Source organism: Pteronotus mesoamericanus, unplaced genomic scaffold (genome assembly GCF_021234165.1).
Source record: "Pteronotus mesoamericanus isolate MK-2021 breed Mesoamerican mustached bat unplaced genomic scaffold, CSHL_Meso_final contig_25, whole genome shotgun sequence".
Taxonomy (NCBI): domain Eukaryota; kingdom Metazoa; phylum Chordata; class Mammalia; order Chiroptera; family Mormoopidae; genus Pteronotus; species Pteronotus mesoamericanus.
This window is the reverse complement of record NW_026555105.1, coordinates 4,536,349-4,555,895: the sequence shown is the minus strand read 5'-3', so window position 1 is coordinate 4,555,895 and position 19,547 is coordinate 4,536,349. Positions and strand designations below refer to the sequence as shown.

The window sequence follows — 19,547 nt, the reverse complement described above, 5'->3', positions numbered from 1 at the left end:
TGGCTGCTGAGTGAGCCCAGCTTTTCAGTGCATTGGAAGCAGCTTGCCCTTCCACCACCTCCTCACGGGGTGGCCCATGACTCACCACCAAGGGTACAAAGGCCCAAGGAAGCACAGCGCCGCCGGGGTTGAGGTGTGGGGAGGGGAAGGTTGTGTGCAATTCATGCTACAGCGCCCCCTGGGGATCTTGCAACTCCACTCCAGCTGAGCCCAGTGTGCTCAGCTCCTTCCCAGCCCTGTTCTCTTCCCCGCTTTCTGCTGGGAGCCCCCCTCAGCATTTCACAGGCATCGGAGTGAACCCGTCTCAGGCTCTGCTCTGGGCAGCCTGGCCCAAAACGGTATTTTTTTTATATATATGCGCATGTGTATGCAAATATACAGGCGCACACTTTTGTATTCATGTGTATCCACATACAAGGAAATCTAGCAGGATCTGGGAGAGAAAACAAGCTGGAGGAAGAACACTGATTTTTTTTTTTTTAACTAGGGAAGATAAAGGTACCCTCACACATAGAATATGAGAGACCTGCTTTAACAGTGGAAAATTAAAAGATGCTTTAGATAAAAATGTATTTTTTTATTAAATCAGAGAAAGATACAATGTACATAATATCTGTCAATCATATGCTACTCTTGAATTACATTTTAATAGACTCATGGTCCTATTTATTCCTCTGTACAAGTATTAAAAAAAACTCAGGTATTTGAATAATCTTCTGTAAATTTTTATTAACTGGGGTTATGGGGAGGGTTTTATCAGCGCACATCCTGAGAACATTAGGAAATTACAGACAGACTTGAGATAAGTGTCAGACAGAACAGATGAAGCAAGCCCCTCAGCCATCTGAGAAACATTAATAATGTAAGATTGCAGGAGACCACATCTTTGTTAGGGACGCTGGATTCAGGATTAAAATGGAGCCCTAGGCGCCCCCTTGTGTTGCAAAATAAACTTGCAACTTCATGTATTGAATTTGTTTTGTTTTGTTTTGCTCTGTAATCCTCGTCCTTGTCACTGAGCCTCAAAAAAGCAATTGTTTTCCCAAATCGGTTCAAGCCCTCTCCAGTCAGTCTTGCCCCTCTCATCAATAACTTTCAAGGACCCTATTTAAAAAACAGCTCTTACTCAGTCCTTTTCTCATTCCGCATACATTCCATTGCAGGTAATTGGCAACCTCCCAGTACAGAGTCCATGTCCTCCCTCCTTGAATGGGAACTTAAACGGATTTTATAGTCTCTCCTCTTCAAACTTAGCGGAGGAGCCTATGTGTTCAATACAAAGCTTCATCCCTCCCAGCGGCCATTTCTTTCCTGCCACTTTCTTGTTTCTGCCATTTTTCATTAACTTACCCAGAATGCATTCCTCCAGCCCAACCCCAACCATCGACTCTGCAGACCTGACCTGTTAACCTCCTGCACCATCCTTGCAATTTTCCACCAGGAAAGATTGGACCAGAGACGTAAATAACACACCTCAATATACAACAGCTCAGGCTCAGTTTGTAGGCAGAATTTCATTTGATGGCCATTAGGAGAGAAAAAATATATACATGGAGTGGGGTGTGGGGAGGACATGGGCAGGGGGGAGGCATCTTGGTGGCAGGAGGACTTGGTGGGAACTGTGGCGATTTGTTTACTTGGATTTGCCAACTGGTCCAATGGATACGGGGTCTGTTTGCACTTGAGCATCCAACATCCGCTTTGGTCCCTGGAGAAAAATATAAAGCAGTATTTCCTAATGAAGAGCTGTAATATCAATTAGCAACAACTGCCATTTATCTAGCCCTTACTCTGCACCCAGTGCTGTGCTCAATAAATACTTCTGACTCACCGGTGGTGGGTAAGAGAAGAGCCTCCCATCGGACACCAGGCTCGATGCCCAGTTACGGCACTTTCTAGCCTGTGGGCAAATAACTGGGGCTTCCGTCAGTCTCTGGGTCTAGAAAATGGGGGTGATATGCCTCATCTGGCAGAATCGTCTGAAGATAAAGCGAGCCCGTCCTGGTGATGCACTTAGAGCCGGGCCCAGGGCCCCCCACAGTGACAGCTCACATCATGCGCCCTCTCTAATAACTTTCTAACCACACGGCCCTGCTTCTTGTTCTTACAAAACCTACCACGTGTGAAACCATGTGATTTGTCTGATGTGTCTCTCCACCCAAATGGAAGCCCTGTGGGTTGCCTGCTGTTTCCCCGGTGCCTAGCAAGGGCCCGGCCCAGGGTAGCTATTAACTGAATGTGGTTGAATACAGGCCATGAGTCAAGTACTATTATTATTTAACGTTTTTCTGTGAGGCTTAATTTACATACAGTAAAATTAACCCCTTTTTGTGCACAGTTCTATGACCTTTGACCAACACAAATAGTCATGCAACCACTACCAAAATCAAAATATGGAGTTCAATCACTTCCAAAAGCCCCCTAGAGCCCTTGGTAAGCAACCGCTCCCCGCAGCCCCTGGCCGTCACAGCCTGTTCTCCGTCCCTAGACTCTCTCCTCTCTCAGGGTGCCATAGCAACAGAATCCCGGTACATGGCTTCTGAGTGTAGCTTCTTTTATGTCATGTAATGAATTTGAGATTTATCCACCTTGTTACACGTATCAGGGGTACAGTTTTGTTGGCCTTGTTACACAGTACGGTAAATACAGTATAGGGTAATATAGTATAATATGGGATAATATATAAAGTATGCATGTCGTGCAGATAGTACATACAGTAAGATATATATAGTAAAGTACTAATAGTATAGAGTAGTATAATATATAGTATATATAGATAGTATTGTGTAATATAATGTAGTATAGACTAGAATAATCTAGGATAGTGTATATTGAATAGCATATATATATATCTATATATATTTATATCTCCAGGATGGTAAATATAACATAGTATATAGGTTATGTAGTACAGTATGGTACACCACAGTATATATCATATACCATATATAACATGTATAGGGTAGCACAGCATAGTATGTGCAGGGGTGGGAAAAAGTGGGTTACAGTTGTTTGTATGGAAAATAATACAATAATTAATAAATAATACAAGAATGTTGTGTTACACATACAACTGTAAACCTACTTTTGCCCACCCCTTTATAGCATATATAGTATACAGTATGGGTAGAGTAGTAGATTATACTATGGGGAAGGATATATAATCTAGTATATACACATATTGTCATGTAATATAATGTAGTAGAGCAGAGCACACAGAGTACAGGCGAGGACAGGATCATATACAGTATAGTATATATGTATATTGAGCACCTACTCTATGTAATGCGCCATGTTAGTCTTTGGGAATATAAGGAGGACCAGCACAACATGGCATATTGAAGGAGAGGCCCTGAGGCTGTGAGCTCAGAGCCTTTCTGGAATGTAACCCTCCCTGCCACCCCGTGCACTGAAGCTTGACAGGTAATGGTTCGAACAGAACTATGGGGAGCGGGGGAAGGAAAAGAAAAAAAAGTTCACAGTTGGTTTGGAAATGATGGTGGAAAGTATGACTAGGATTCACACTCCGCAGGGAGCTAGAGCTGAGCACAGAGACAAACAGTTCAACAAAACCACCCACACGGTGGCCAGCCTTCCTCCAGCCTCCCCTTCTGATGGCCACTCTCCCGTCTTCATTGCCTCTTTGACATTGGAGAAAGGCTATTCACCCCAGACCCTGGGGACTCAACTGTATGCAAGGGATCACCTTCCCTAATAGCCTCCAGTTGTGGCTGTGGACGCTATCTCATGCTGAGGTTCTACCCATACACTCAAGGGTCCAGAGACTAGATGATGCTATGATGACATCCATCATAAAACTGGGCCGTTGGGGTCTGAAACTCCTCACTTCTAATAGGATTTCCAGAGATGCTGTTCTGAAGTCCACACCGGCGCCAAAGGAAGCATCGCCCTCACCTTCCTCTGCCTACTGGATATCTGTGGGGCGGAATAATTACGATGAGCCCGCATAGTCAGGGTGGAGTGCTTCCCACAGCTGCCCCGCCTCTATGGCACCAGGAAGGCAGACCCCAGTTTGCTGGCCCCATGACAGGTGTCCCTGTCATTTTCTCAACTTGCTCTCCTGGCTCAACTCACATTCCCCTGCGTCCTAGGTCTGATCTCACATGTTTCTCTTCCTAGTTTATGCTTGGTCACCTCATCCTCTGAGTAATGACCCTTCAGACATTTCTCATTTGCCAGGATTTACATTCTCTCAAATATAATGAAACATTCCCTAGTGTCCTATTTTACTTCCTCGATCTATGCATGCATGCATCCATCCAACTCATCCACCCAGCCAGCCTCCATCTTTCTTTCCTTCCATCTATCCATCCATCCATCTTTCCATCCATCCGTCCATCCACCCACCCACCCATCCGTCCGTCCATCCATCCATCTTCCTTTCCCTCCCTCCAGCCAGCCTGCCAGCCAACCCCTGTGGAGCGCCTACTGTGTCCTCGCCACAGCGCCGGGGAGGACAGCACATCTGGCCGTGACAGGTACAGTCACTGCCTCCCAAAGCCAAATCAGTCATCTGCCGAGGCGGGCAGGGCAAAGAACCAAATAATCAGAAATAAAGAACACAGAAGACTACTCATTATTTAATGTCTGACCTGCACTCACCCCTGACTGGGCTTTCCTGGAGGGAAGGAACTACGTTTTCGTCACTTCTATACCCAGCGCCCAGGGTCAGGCATAGAACACTTTTCCCTGGTTTAAATTCCTCAAGACTCCCTTTGGCCACAGAAAAACGTCCATGCCTCTTGTCACCCGCTGTCCCTGCCAACATCTTCCCGTCCTTGTTTTCTCCTTCCTCGCCAGACTGACCTTCAGGGTTCTGCTGCCTCCCCCGCACACCGTGGCACCTGCCGTCCCTCTGCCCGGAACACATTCCGCCTTCAGTCGCTTCTCTCCACTCCAAGGCCAGGCCGCGCCCTCCCCCTCGAGCCCCCTTACACATGTAAGGCTCTTTCTTCGCAGACTCAGCACCCCCGCCCCATCAGTCCTGCCCTGTCACTGCCAGACAGCCACACCTCTGTCCACCTTGTTCTCTGTACCTAGCACAGCGTCTAGCAGGCAGCAGGTGCTCAATAAATACTGTTGGACGACGATCCGGCCAGCCCCTAGCCAATCGGTCCCCTCTCTGGAGCCGGAAATCACACCCCTGGCCTGAGAGCCCAGAATGAAATGCTGAGCGATGCACCTACCAGGCCCTTGAAGAAGCCCCCGAGGGACTGCCGCCGCTTCTCGGGTCTCTTTCGGGGCCGGTCCCCGTTCGGCAGCGCACTGGCCTCCGCCCCGGCGGCCTCCGCGCACGCGCACGCGCACGGGGCCGGCTCTTTGGCATCCTGCTTGTTGCTCCTCTGCTTGGGGGTCTCGGCCGCCAGCTTCTTGTCCTTGGAGGGGCCCTCCCTGGCCTTCTGGCCCGCGCCGGCTGGCTCCGGCTCCGGCGGTGCGACGGCCCTCTCCGAGGCGTCGGGGGTCTGCAGCAAGTGCAAACAAAATGCGTCTTAGGGGCTGCAAGACAACTCAACAGCAGGTGAATAGATGGGTTAAAACGGAGGTGTTCAGATGTTCGATGGTGTATCTACGTTTTCACGAGGCCTGGGTGAAATGAAGAAAAAGAAAAAAGAGAAAGAAAAAAAATGCTCGAGTACTTATTACGGTACAAGGTCACAGTAGAGAACGCTTACTTATTCATCGAATCATTCATTAATAATTTCATGCTTCCCCAGCAAACATTCCTCCTCCCACTCCTGGTACTCGCTAGCTTCCCTTGGGGAACCGCTCTTCTCTACTCCTTGGGATTTAGGCAAAGGTATTACCCTCACCCTGGCCAATCAGAACACTGCATGTGATCAGGCTTGCTGTATGTGGTTGGTTCAGGAGGGGCAAACAGATTAAAGATTGAGATAATCTCCGAGTTTTTCTAGACCAACCAAGAGAGAGTCCTGCTCCTTTTCTCTTGGGCTTAAAGATAAGAGATTCCAGAGGCACTGCCATTTCCTGGAAAAATCTGCTCTAGAAGTTAACACAGACGAAAGCTGAGAGATGGGCAGAAAGAGCCCACATACCGATGGCATTGCATGTGCCCCTGGATCTAGCTGTTCCTGAAGCCTACATTGCTTGCTCCAGTTTTGAGAGCGTCTCTGCCCTTGCAACGGCATGTGACTTTTTTCTTGGGGATACCTTCTCTTAATGTCTTTCTTGGTATCTGGTGTGAAACTGTCCTTTTGCTTCATAAAACTGTGATAAAGATGATTGTTTTATTTTTAGTTTTCAACTCACACCCTTTCATGCTAAAAGGAAATGTTTACAATTCTACTTGGTTCCTACAATGTGGAGGGATGAGTTTTTAAAATCCAAAATTCTAGAAAATGCTGGGCACATTACAGATAATGAAAAAAAGAAAGTCTATGAGGAAGTAAAAGCCTTTTCCCACAAGTTACTTGACCTGAAATGCCTATGGGGCCAGGCAGGTAAAATGAAACCGTGACCGAGGCTAGGGATAAGAATAATCCCATGGAGACCTCATTCCCCAGTTGGGAAACCAACATAGGGCCAAGGAAATATTTTTCTAGTGTAAGAAAAACACAAGTTCAAGCACTGCTGTCTCTGATGTCAGGGAGACATTTTGGAGTAGGGAGGACTGTGGTGAACTGAATGTCACATGCCCTGTCTAAATAGTTGCTCAGACCCAGCCGAGAGATGCTATGTAGGATTACAGCCCTGTGTTGTGTTGTCAGACCTGTTTTGTTTTGTTTTTTAAATCAATGGAAACTTAAAATTGAATTTTTTAAAATGCAAAATGCGTCCATTCTTAAATACTGGCTTCTAAAATTTTAAAGCCCTATTCATGGCAAACAACCACAGCACAAGTTACCCCTGTGGAATACGTTTGACCTACTGGATATACATTTTTACAATCTCTGATTCACACAGTTAAGTACTGTCCCCAGGGCCAGAAATTCTAAGAAAAGTGGCAGTTTGACTGAGAAGGCAGCAAGCAGAGAACTGCTATTCACACCTGTGGATTAAGCACACCCCTTAAAAAGAAACGAGAAGACAGAGACGGTTCCCAGTCCCGAGGTCCCTGCAGCCCGCAGCCCCCGCTTGGGGGAGAATTCCTCATGGGAAGCATCGGCCAGCCAGTGCACCAGAGACGCTGTTCCGCAGCCTCTCGTTGTGAATATTTCTGCCGGGTCCCAGCTGCCTAAGTTGTAGCAAATGCTGACATATGGATATTCAAGTACAACCGACAGCCCTGAGCAGATACTCGCCTCCCAAAGAGCGAGACTCCCATCCCAATGCTCTTCAGCTGGGCCAGAAACCAGTGACCCTGTTCAAACAGCTCGTTAACTGCTCTGGTTGCGTGGAAGATTTTAAGATGCAATGAGTTGCTGAGAGCTTAGCATCTGGAGTCAGAGGGACCTCGTTCTAGCGCTGTTGCATCCTTCTGTGTGGCCTGGGATAAACTTCCATCTCTCAGCTTCCTCATCGGTATGAGGGTGATTAAAGAGCTCATACCTCAAGGTGCTGGGAGGACGGACGGAAAAACCTATACGACACTCTGTCGGGCCCACGTGGAAGGCCAAACATCAGAGGACCCATCGTCCAGGTTGCTCTGGGAGCAAGAGGGTTCCGGGACATGGAACTTACAAATTTAAAACCAGGAAAGTCCCGGGCACACGGGTCACCCTGGTTTAATATCGCTGGAGGTGACTCTTCTGGAGTGACTGTGTGGACCCGTGTGCCGAGTACAGATTGGGACACTCAGGGAGTCCTTGTTGAATCGAGCCCCCTTGTGACTAAAGGACTTAAAGGACAGGGGGGAGTTTTCCACATGGAGAGGAGGGAGCTCTGTACTAAGAAATAGCCGAGGAGCTCTGGCTTGTCCACGCCTGTATCTGCAGAGCCCGAGGTAGTGCCGGACGGACGGTAGGCGTGCAACCCAGAGACGTTCAACGACTTGGCGTGGTCGAACGCTACGTTGGAAATGAGGCTGGAAAGAACCGAGAGTATGCCAGCTAAACCCACCACCGAACCAAGTTAACAGGTCACTTACTTGGTAGCTGGAGTCTTTCCCATTTATTTCTTCTGAGTGGGTGGTCCCGCCATCCCCTTTCACTGACTAAAATAACAAACAGACAATGGCCTTTCAGCTGCCATAGGCACAGCAAAATGAAGAACGCAAAGGAAGTTCTGATATGGGCGGCCGTAGTCATTCATTGTTGAGATTCTCGTTATGACAAATGGAAGACCAAGTGGAAATGGATCGTCTACGAGACAGACAGTTTCCACGCAGTCTGCACCCAGAGTCTAATTGAATTCAAGTGTTGGCCTCCCAAAATAACAACAACAACAAAAGTCTTAAACTCTGGGGTTACGTAATTCTGGGATAAATAAATGGTGATGAAAATACTGATGTTGGAAGCAGGAGGTGTTTGAACATACTGAATGAATGGATCAATGAACAAACAGGTGGTCAAAAGGGACAAACATCTGGTTATAAGATAAATAAATACCAAGCGTCCAGTTATAAGATAAATAAGTATCAGGAATGTAATGCACAACGTGATGACTAGCTACCAATTGCTGTATAATAAATGGGAAAGTTGTTATAAAAGTCCTAAGAATTCTCATGACAAGAAGAACCATTTTTCTCCCCCTTATTTCTTTTTATTGTACCTGCACCAGATGATGGGTGTTAGCTAAACTTAGTGTGAGATCATTTCACAATATATGTAAGTCACACCTTTATGCTGTATACCTGAGACTCATACAGTTACATCTCAATAAAACTGGAAAAAATACAAATAAAATAGATGAACAAACAACTACACAATTGGTAGCCTTCTACTGGTGACATTCAGTGGCCCTTCCTTCCTCCTTCATTCCTTCTCTTCTCCCTCCCTCCTTCGTTTTCACTCTCTCTCCCTTCCTCCCTCTGGGCAGCGCTCTCTTTCAGAGAAAAGCTAGGCTAGTGCATGCTGGGATCTGTATTAAAAGGACAATAACCACAGGAACTTATTTTTTCCAGCTGTCAGAAATAACAGAGTACCTGTGTAAAGAGACTGAAATTCTTTCAAAGAGCCATCCTTTAAAGAACAGCCTGGAGACTGAAGTAACTGCAGGGATCTTCCAATGTGATACCAAGCAACTTTTTTCATGGGGTTAATCTTTGTTCCCGGGCGTCAGAGGAGGAAGCAGGTCAGGACGTCCAGCCTGCTGTGTGTGGATGGGGCCAGGTTGTGACATCTAAGCCTTCCATATTAATAACGCTATTTTCTAATCTTTGGTTGTGTCATGCATTCCTAGAGCATGATATTCTGAGGAATATTTGAACCATCTCCAATATGTATGCCTCTTAGATATTTAAAATTCTAGTAGAGATGTTTGGTGGTCAGTTCACATTTTCATGGAAGGAATGAAAATGTATTTTGATTTATGTGTCAACTTGACTGGGCCATGGGGTGCTCAGTATTCTGTTACATGTTATTTCTGGGGGTGTCTGTGAGGGTGTCTCTGGATGAGATTAACATTTTAATTGGTAGACTGAGTAAAGCAGATTGTCCTCCTCAATGTGGATGAGCCTTACCCAATTTGCTGCAGGCCTGGATAGAATAAAAGGCTGAGCATGAAAAAAACAAAAGAAAAAAAAGAAAGACAGAAAGAAAGACAGACAGAAAGAAAAAAAGAAAGAAAATGTATTTTGACAGAGATCTAATTCAGCCAAAATTGAGATTCATAAGACGTGAGATGCCATTTTAATTTAGTGCGGGTACATCGGCAACAATGTTCACTAGATCAGCCTCATTACAACAAATCTAGGGAACAGGACCTGCTAGAAATTTCCAGGATAAACAAAGGCTCTGAGTCCAGACTTTCTGTTTTCCTGAGATGCTCACTGGAAATGAAATTGGACAATGCAGATGAAATTACATAGCGGAGGTAAATCTCATTCGAGCGACAAGTACCTTCAGAACACTGCACCCAAGCTTCACGTCAGTCATGAATTAATTCCTCTCTTTTGCCTTGTAATTTCAAGGAAGTGTAATGTTTGGGAATTTCAGGTCAGCCCAAGACATAAAAATGATGTTTGCACAGAAAACATTACTAAGAGAACGACCAAAATGGAGCTATGGTGGTTCTGTCTCCATTTACTCTCAAAGAAAACCAGCCCCCAGGAGCACAGGAAGCAGAAATAACATATGAGAACAGGGTGAGTTTTACAATCAACAAGAACTTGAGCCTGGCTTTGCCAGTTAGCGACTCTGTGACCTTGGGCAGATGGCTTAAACCCGAGTCTTCGCGCCCCCTGTGCAGCGGGGCAGGGGGAATGTTTGTTTCACCGGGGTTTTTATATTAGTGAGCTGATACATGCACTGTGCTAGCCATGCCATTTGCATGCAGTAAATAAGTGGTAGCTATTATTATTATGACTATTAATAACAGAGGAGTGCAGACTTCCCTGTAAGAGTAGAAAGGAATACAAGGTCCTGGCGAAGACAGAAATTGCCCAAACACATGCTGCTTTCATTGGAGAGCAGCTTAATATTCATATTTAATGCTCAGGGAAGAATTTGAGATCAAGAACTTTGGCTAGAAAACTGAGTTTTGTTGTTGTTGTTTTATAATTACCATTACAAACCGCCATCTTTGTTCACCTCCAGATAGTAAATTCCAACAGGTTTTCTTAGACTTTTTAGATTGCATGTAATCAGCAAAAAACTCTGATTTCATGGCTGTCTCCTCATCTGGGCCTTTGATTTGCTCCATATTGAAACCCACCATCTTTCTTAGCTAATAGCGTTTCTTACAAAACCAGTGGTCTAAGGAGACTGGATGAGGATTAAACGAAACAATGTATGTGACACTAGTTTGGAGGAAGAAAGTACTTTCCCAGTACAAGGTGTTATTAATATTGACAAATGATAAATCTGTATCTCCATCTTTCTATCTAATGCCTCTGTGAGTTCATCTGCCTACCTGCATTGTGGGTACATGAATACAATTCTCTACCCACTCACTTTATAAAAATACACTAACGCTTCAACTACCCAATTTCTTGACATACAGCTGAATTAATGCATAGAGGAATCTTTTTTTATTTTGGGCATGACAGATGTCTGAGCTGTTCCTTGCAATTATTTTGAAAATCTGTAGGAGCCCATAGGGTTTTTGTGGAGTGCTAGAATATCTACCTGAGCCGAATGTAATGAAATAACTCTATTTTCTTTTCCCTGAAATAAAATTATTTGAAAAAATGATATTCTTCCTATTTTTACTTTTATGAGGTTAATTCCTGGAAAGAAAAAGCTCTCTTTTGAAATGAACTGGGCAGTGTATTTATTAAAAATAAACACTCAGCCCAGAGTCACTTTGTCATGGGATGGTAAACACAATGTCTGAAGGAAACTGGAGGGAGGCAAAGGCTAGAAGGTAGAAAATCAATGGTCTGATGAATGGAGACACAGATTACAAAACAAGGGGGATGCATTTGAAATTGAGTTTTCTCCTCCACTAAATCAATGATTTTTAAAAAAACTATATTTTTCAACAATACCTAAAAGTGGTTGAAACATTCCCTTATTTTTGCTCCCCCCCCCAAAAAAAAAGCCCACAGTGATGGACCAGATACTGTCTCTATTTTCAAGCCCTTAGAACAATTTTTTTTCTTCTTCTTCCTGCATAAATACGAAGACTTTAGATTAGTTTGGAAGGCATGAAATGTAACCTGAAAGTCTTTCCTCCAGTTAATTGCTGGAGCTGACTTCCGGGAGTCTACACGAATGGATATTAACACAGATACATAAAAGCAGGGGTACAGGGGTATCCATGCAGGTGAGTGGAGCAGCTGAGGTCTTGTGTGCAAGACACATGGTGCATGCTCACTGAATAGGGCAGAGAATTATACATAAATGTCTGGTTTACTCATTAGGCTTTATTTTCCATGAGGACAGGAACCACATCTGCACCTGTTGTATCACTACTGCCTGGAATAAAGTGGGTGCTCAATAATGATTTGTTCAATAAGGGAATGAATGAAATGCAACAGGTTGGAAACAAAGCAACTGTCCATCAGTAGAGCAATGGCTAGTCAGAGTACGATAAATCTGGATAATGTGATTCAATGGAGTTGTAAAGAATGAGGTGGCTCTGTAGCAGGGATTGCCAACTCCAGTACCCACAAGGGAGAGGACCAGGGGCATCAATGAGTGAGCTAGGCAGGTGTGACAACAGGGAGCAGTGGGGATTGTGGTAAATGGCAAAACCCAAGTCTTTTGTGGATTTGAATTAATCACAATAGTAATATAATGTTATAATCAAAACAAAACAGAACGCATGACAAGGATCATCAGGCTATGTGGAATTTTAGGGGAAATCCCAACAATCATGGGGGCTTTGGTGTTTAAACATTAAAAGGAACACTGTTCAACACCTCCCCCAACACCACCAAAAAAATAAATAAATAAAAGGAACAATGTTCAAACTCCCAATTGCTGCCCTTTTATTGGGCAGTAAGAACAGGGGCGTTGTGAGACCTGACTCTGTGAATGCACTGACGTCTGCTTCGGAAGAAATGTGTCCTCTTCTACCTCGATCCCCAGCCTGTGGACAGTTACTTCCAAAGGACTTTGGTTTGCAGTTTTGTTTCCCTAACCATTCAGATTTACCCAGTTTCTACTGCTAGAAAATACCACCGAGCAACACCTGGTAGATAGCTCTGGACGGTGGATTTAAGCAATGTGGGGCTCATTAGAATCTAAGACTTTGGTTTGAATGGATGGTTTAAATATCTTTCATGATTTATTTGGATTCTCTTGTATTTTCCTCGCTTTTACATGAAAAGTATGTTGTTTATTTAAAAGAGAAAGTCTTTCTGTTATTGTATCTCTCAACCCTTCTCAAAAACAGGATCGCTGGATCACATTCAGGGCTATCATGAGCTATTTGGGGACCCCATTTGTAATGCAGATGGGTTTCCAGAATCAGACCCAGTGTTGTTTTCTTTCCTGCCATTGTGCAAACGCTGGCTTAAAAATCTCAAATCCTGATTCCCATTTTCAGCGCCAGATTGTGGAGTAAATGGCCAGGAATATAGATGGGGTTCCAGCCACACAGGCCACCCACTCCTTACCCTACGCATCTTACTCCATGGGAACCCAGGCACAAAAGAAGAGGATGCCTGTCAACGATTTCTCACAGAGTTATTTGTAATATGCCTCAAACCCCACTGGCCAGGGTGTTGGTTTGTGTTGTTTTGTGGACTAGGAAGAATTCCTTAACAGGTGGAGTCTGTGCAATTAGAGTTGCTATCTCAGAGGATTAAATTCCCAAATACCCCTGAAAATAAAGGCATACTATAATGAAATTTTTGTTTTTTATTAAAAGAGAATTAAACCCATGACCTTTTATATGCATTTTTGGTAAGGCCATATTACCCTGAATGTGCCGATCTTGTCATACACATTTTTGTGTTTCATCTTCTGACGGATTTGGGTTTCAGTTCATTATATTATTTAAGTTCTTGGATCTTTAGATAATTAATGTGCGTAACTCTTCATAGACACCATAAGATGTCTTCCCACATTCTTTTCATTCTACATAAACTAAAACCATGGCAAATTCACCCACTAAGTTATAATATTCATTATTAGAAAGTTAAGTTCTCATTTTCTTATTTCAATTACCTAAAAGTCAGCTTTGTCCAAGTTTGTGGCACTTACACGTCACCTTTAGAATTTTTCCAACATCAATAAATAACTTCGACTCTGTATTACTTAATTCTTTAAAAATGTCTATGTTCTTTTTGTCAATAAATGTATTTTCAAAGGGAACTGCATACAATTGCCAGGATAAGAAAAGCAGTATCATTTGCTATAAGCAGGAGGATCCTTTAAAAAGACAGAAAGAAAAGTAAGCAACTATATTAACTTGTAGGTGGATACTGTTTTCTGCCCACTCAGGACCTGAGGCCAATTTCTTCTTTGTTTAAAAAATGAATTAGTAGAGGTTAATGAAAGGTTAAGAAATATTAGCAATTGACTGAGATTTTCTCTATGATTGAATCCAAAGCATAAAAGGGCATTTTTTCACTGCACAATTCATATGCATGAATACCACCTACAACTATATCTCATGCATGCGTGACGTGGGTCTTTACTCTTGGAAGCTGTGCCAGGTTTTTCTGTTTTTCTGTACCGGAAGCAAATGGCTTACCATTTGTCTGAGAAACGCCATCAGGGAGGCTCTCGGTGGTTTGCGTTCTTCTCTTTTGAGCTTTACTTCCACGGGTTCAGGGCTGGGCTCTCCGTCTTCATTGAGATCCACCGTTTGTAAGGCTGAGTCTACTTCCTCGGACTTTATAGCCTCTACTGGTGATTCACACACCACCTGGATCATGTTGCCAGGTAATAAGACAGTGAAAAAAAGAACATTCCCCCCAACCGTGTTTTATAAAGTGGGGTCCTGGTTGCCCCTTTGTCCACCTAGTGGTGACAGGTTGGAATCTATGACCATTTCTACGGAGGCACATCCACATCTTCAAGAAGCAGTGCTTGTGTTGTGTAAGGTGCTCTCACGGCCAACTTCTGAACAATTGCCAAATAGGCTGACTTGGAGGCAAAATCCCTGCCCCATGAAAGTACAAGGCTTAGACAGGAAGTCCCATTTGGGGATTGCCCCTCAAAGCATGCTCACAACCCCTCCCATCTAGAAGGCCCGCCCCTATGGTCTGCCATGAAGGTAAATTACACCTGGCCTGCGTACAGGTCAGGGTAATCATTCCCTTAGGAGGCCAGCTTGCGAGAAGGTAACCATGACAACTTCCATTCCACATCCTAGGCCCCCGAAACTGTGGAGAGACTGTCCTCCATGCAGAAAGGAGAATGTGAAAGCCGCTCCATGAACAGATTCCCTGTTAACTCATTTCCCACCGCACCCCAAACCAGTCATTTGCCCTTCTTGCTTGACCGAAGGTCATGCTCTCAGAAGGGAAATGAATTTGGCACGACAACACTGGTTAAGTTGCTACGGCCTCCAGCGAAGTGTCCAGTGAGCTCAGTGTCCCCTGAACATCTGTGGTGGGAAAGAGGGGCCAGCCGTGGGGCAAAGCCTGAGGCCCGATTCGCCTGCACTCTGATCTCAACATGCATTCTTTTGCATGGCCTCACATCGGGCCCAGTTTCTGCAACAGCTTCGGTCCCTGCAATGGGACAGTGCTCACTGGCCTGGAGAGGGTTTTATACTTTTTTGTTTCTTTGTTTACTGGTGAACCACTGCCAAATCCATCCCTGAATCTGTCTGGGTATGGCCTCCAAGAAGAAAGGATTTTACATTTTTAAAGGGTTGTAAACATTTTTTTTTTTTAAAGGTGAAAACCAGCCAATAGAGATTGCATGTGGCCTGAGAAGTCTAAAATATCGACTATCTGGCTCCTGACATGACTGGCTTGTTGTTCCCTGCCTTGGAGGGGTGCGCTCTTTGCATTTGTTTTCCCAGCTGCCAGACCCCAGCTTCCTCAGCCTCTTGTCCTTGCTGTCAGGGAGCAGGGGAAGGGAGCTGACCTGTCTCCAAAAGCACAGTGTGCTTGTGGGGAAACCACTTTCTTGTCCTTTCTTGTCAATTCAGAATGCACCATTGGTTTGTAAATGACCCAAATGATGCAACTGAGAAGGACTGTTGATTGTCAGCAGAAGCAGGCAGGTGCCTGCCTATCAACCAATCAGCATGCGAGGATGCCCTGAAATTAGGCAATGAGATTGCAGCTGTCTCTGCCCACCTTTTGTTTCTTAAGATACTGAAACAACTTCTAGCATTTTCGCTTTGTAGACAAAGAGCTAGGCTGGGGGGTTACAGACTCGAAAGTCCCCAGGAGCCAAAAAGCTGGCCTTCAGCCGGTGACCTCAGCACGGACAGACCAGACAGAAGGCAAAAAGGAGAGGTGGGCGCTATACTGAACCAAGGTCAAGTCGCGCCACCTAAAAGTACTCAAACAATCACAGCACTGGGCCAGCCAAAAAAGGCTGTCCCCGAGGAGGCTGCGCTGTGGGGTCTGTGACCTGGTTCTGGCTTTAGGGCAGACCTCAGGCTCGCACTGGAGACACATGAGAGACTGGGAGTACCAGTCAGACGTGGACAGGGATTTCCACATGTAGGCCTGGTTTAATTCAGCTGCATTTCTGAAAAATAAGCTTCAGCCACAAGGCCTCTGAGATGAGCCTGATATGCAGGCAGCTGACATGGCGATTAGGAGCGTAGCTTGTAGCACCAGCCTGCCTGAGTCTAAACTCAATTCTGTCCCCCACAGGGACTCTAAATAAGCCAACGTCCCCATTCAATGACGCTGTGCTTTTTCAATGGGAACAGCGTGTACATCAGAAAATTGTTTTCAGAATCAAATCAGGCAATGCAGGTGAAGTTCCTAGAACAGTGCCTGGTACACGGTAAACTCTCAGTTAATGCTACTGCTTGTTACTTGCACTGTTATGAGAGCTACTCGCTCCATGGCATCATCCAGCACGCAAGTGCACTGTTTAGAGATGATCCTAACATCTGCCTGTTACTGTGCCTGATAGTGTGCAAGGTAGTTTTAATATACAACTTCAATAAATAGTTTCAGAGATAAAAGCAGGTAACATTATCTCCATCTATGGACCAAGAATCTGAATGGTTGAATGACCTGGCCAAAGCCACACCATGGGTAAGTAGCCATTTTAATGAGGATGAAGTTGTTTACCACTAACTGAATGTCTAATAGTGACTTGATCAATAATGATATGGAGCAAAAAGTTTCAAAGTTGGAAGTTCTGGAATTGGTTTAGTGGCTCCACACTTTCTTTAGGAACCTGGGTTCTTTCTATCCTTTGGCTCTGCCATCCTTGGCATGCTGGATTTTTATCCTTTTAGTTGCTACCTCATGGATATAAAGTAGCTGCCACAGGCCCAGGTATCACATCCTCCACCCAATGTCCTAAGAAAGAAGGAAGATCACAGCAAAAGATTTGCTCCAGGCCCTGGAAAAAGTTGTTCCTCAGTAGATTGAGTGCTGGCCTGTGAACCAAAGGGTTGCTGGTTTGATTCCCAGTCAGGGCACATGCCTGGGTTGCGGGCCAGGTCCTCAGTAGGGGGCATGTGAGAGGCAACCTTACATTGATGTTTCTCTCTCTTTCTCCCTCCCTTTCTTTCCCTTTCTCTAAAAATAAATAAATTATATATATATTTATATATATATATTTTTTTCTTTTTAAAGATTTGCTGCAAATGAACTTCTGTGCTTTAATCCCCTACCTCAGGGTACATTTCATTGGCCAAAAGTAGGTTACATTTTTACTCCTAGACTAATACTGGAGAAGAATATGGAATTATTGGCTTAGACTAATCACGATCAAATATTGGGGTGGGAGGGTAGGTAGTACTTGCCAACCTTGCCTAAAATCAAAGAAAGATGCAGAAATGAGAAATAGCCCTTAGGTAAATACGAACAGTCTGACTCACTGTCTCTGGGTTCAGAAATATTCTAGAATTATTCTATCTTTGAAGCAGCACATTCTTTTCTGTGTGTGCAAAGGCCTGGAGGGAAAATTACTCACCTAATAAAATGATCCAATTGTATGGCAATACCTTCACAAATCAACTTTATCTGATTGTCATTGATTCTGGTACTGAGTCTTTCCTCAAGTTGACAGGTGTCAACTCATACATCCTAGACCAGAGTCCATTCTTAAAAAAGACAAAGGACTCCCAGGAAGTTGGCTTTTAGCAGCCAAGGAAAATCCAGTGTGGAAACCCAGAAGGATCTGAGCTAAATTAGGAGCTTATTTGCATGTAGAGACATAAGAATTTCATTTTTATTTGGCTAGTTCTTTATTTCCTTCCAGGCCATGGCTTTGGAAAAAGTTGTTCCTTATTTAGAATATATGATTATATTTGCATGTTTTAATGGACATAATTAAAATCAGATTTGTGCTCTCATTTAGGATTAAATCCCCCTTGCTTCATGTCAGTAGGGGATATTAGATGTTGATAATGATACGTATTTTGGCAAAATATATTTTTACTTTTTGCCTCAAATATTATTCCACGCTTACTCTTAAAATTTATTTGGTTTGTACAGTTTTTACTAGAGCTGTGAGTTTTGGAAACTGACTTATAGTCAGATCAATTTCCTCCACTTAAACTTCACGTACAACATTGGTATTAAAAGTTTTTATTTTATAATCTGTTTTAGATTCTTTCTGATTTAATTCATAACACAATTATTTGATTACAAAGACCTTATAGAGATTTTATTTTTTTACATAGTCACTATTCTCCCTCATTCCATTCACAGCACCGAGTTTTGCTTTGGGGGAAACAAGCTTCCCTAACTTGAAGACTATATATTTTGAATGAAGTCAGTTGAGCAGGTCTAAGCCAATCAACATAGTCTAGCTCCTTGACCACATGGATTCAGGGGTGGCAGCAAGGGACAAAATGCATTATTTTCCTGACTATTCACTCTCTATTCCTGTAAAGGAATTAAACATCTGTGTGCACTGCTGTGTGACTTGCTTTGGCAAATGGAACGTGAGTAGACAAGGTGGAAACCACAACTGAATGAAAGTTTTTGGAGCTGTTTCAAGGTTCACCCAGGGCACCATTTTCTCTCTGCCATTACTACTGTCATGCCATTATTACTGCCATTTACAGCTGACTTGCGCCATGAGTGAGGGGGAAAAAAGCATCTTTGCTGTCGAAAGCCAGTGAAACTTGGGGCTTGCTTGATACTGCAGCATAACCTGGCAATAGCTGACTAATAAAGAATGGGAACCCTTCTGAGCCAATGAAAGGGAACCAATTCAGGATGCAGAGGGCTGCTACTCGAGCAATCTCTCCTTTACTCTGCACGGCGTGATATGATGTTGGAAACCTGAAACCGTAGCCAGTCTAGGAAGGCTGGGCCAAGGGAGAGCCCTGAGTGAAAATTTATTTGAAATGAATTTTAATTCCTAGTGATCATGGCCAATAAATACCATTTTCTTTTTTAATACAGGTTGAGGGGTTTTTTTCCCCCCTACTTGAAACTGAGCGGTTTTCCACTTGAGAAGTTACTTACTAAGAGAAATAATCAACGGAAACTTGTTTCCTTGTTTTAGTAGGTCATTGGGAAGAAAAGATGTTTTTCCCTTTAGTTAACTAATTCAATTAACTAACCGCCTACAACTGAAAGATTCAACAACTTCTGCGGTCAGACAGGTAGATTTTACTTCTGAAAATTTTATTTCAAGTGTCACGAGATACTATTCTTCATTTGATTTTTGAACCATTGAAAAATGTAAAATCCATTCTTACTTAGCTCATGAGCCATACAAACAGGTGATGTGTGGCAGCTGGTCCAGGAGCTGTGATTTGCCGACCCCCGAACTACTGAGTCCTTCCTTCCTATGCTTTGGCACTGAGGCATGGACACTATTATATGCACTATTCACTTAATTCTCACAAGAACCTCAGGGGTTAGTAAAATTATTGTAGCCATTTAAGAGATGAGTAAACCGAGGCAGAAG

The 19,547-nt window shown here is 43.9% G+C and overlaps 1 protein-coding gene across 1 annotated transcript in view; it reads right to left on the bottom strand.

The window, feature by feature from the left end:
* Positions 1-677: 677 nt before the first annotated feature.
* Positions 678-19,547, bottom strand: part of BCAS1 (brain enriched myelin associated protein 1) — a 64,585-nt gene continuing 45,715 nt past the window's right edge. The window contains exons 9-12 of the mRNA XM_054573362.1: positions 14,224-14,397; positions 8,066-8,131; positions 5,208-5,483; positions 678-1,708 (exon numbers count right to left, since the gene is read on the bottom strand). Coding sequence (XP_054429337.1) covers positions 1,634-1,708; positions 5,208-5,483; positions 8,066-8,131; positions 14,224-14,397 — 591 coding nt within the window. The 3' untranslated portion in view covers positions 678-1,633. The remainder of the gene's footprint in view (positions 1,709-5,207; positions 5,484-8,065; positions 8,132-14,223; positions 14,398-19,547) is intronic.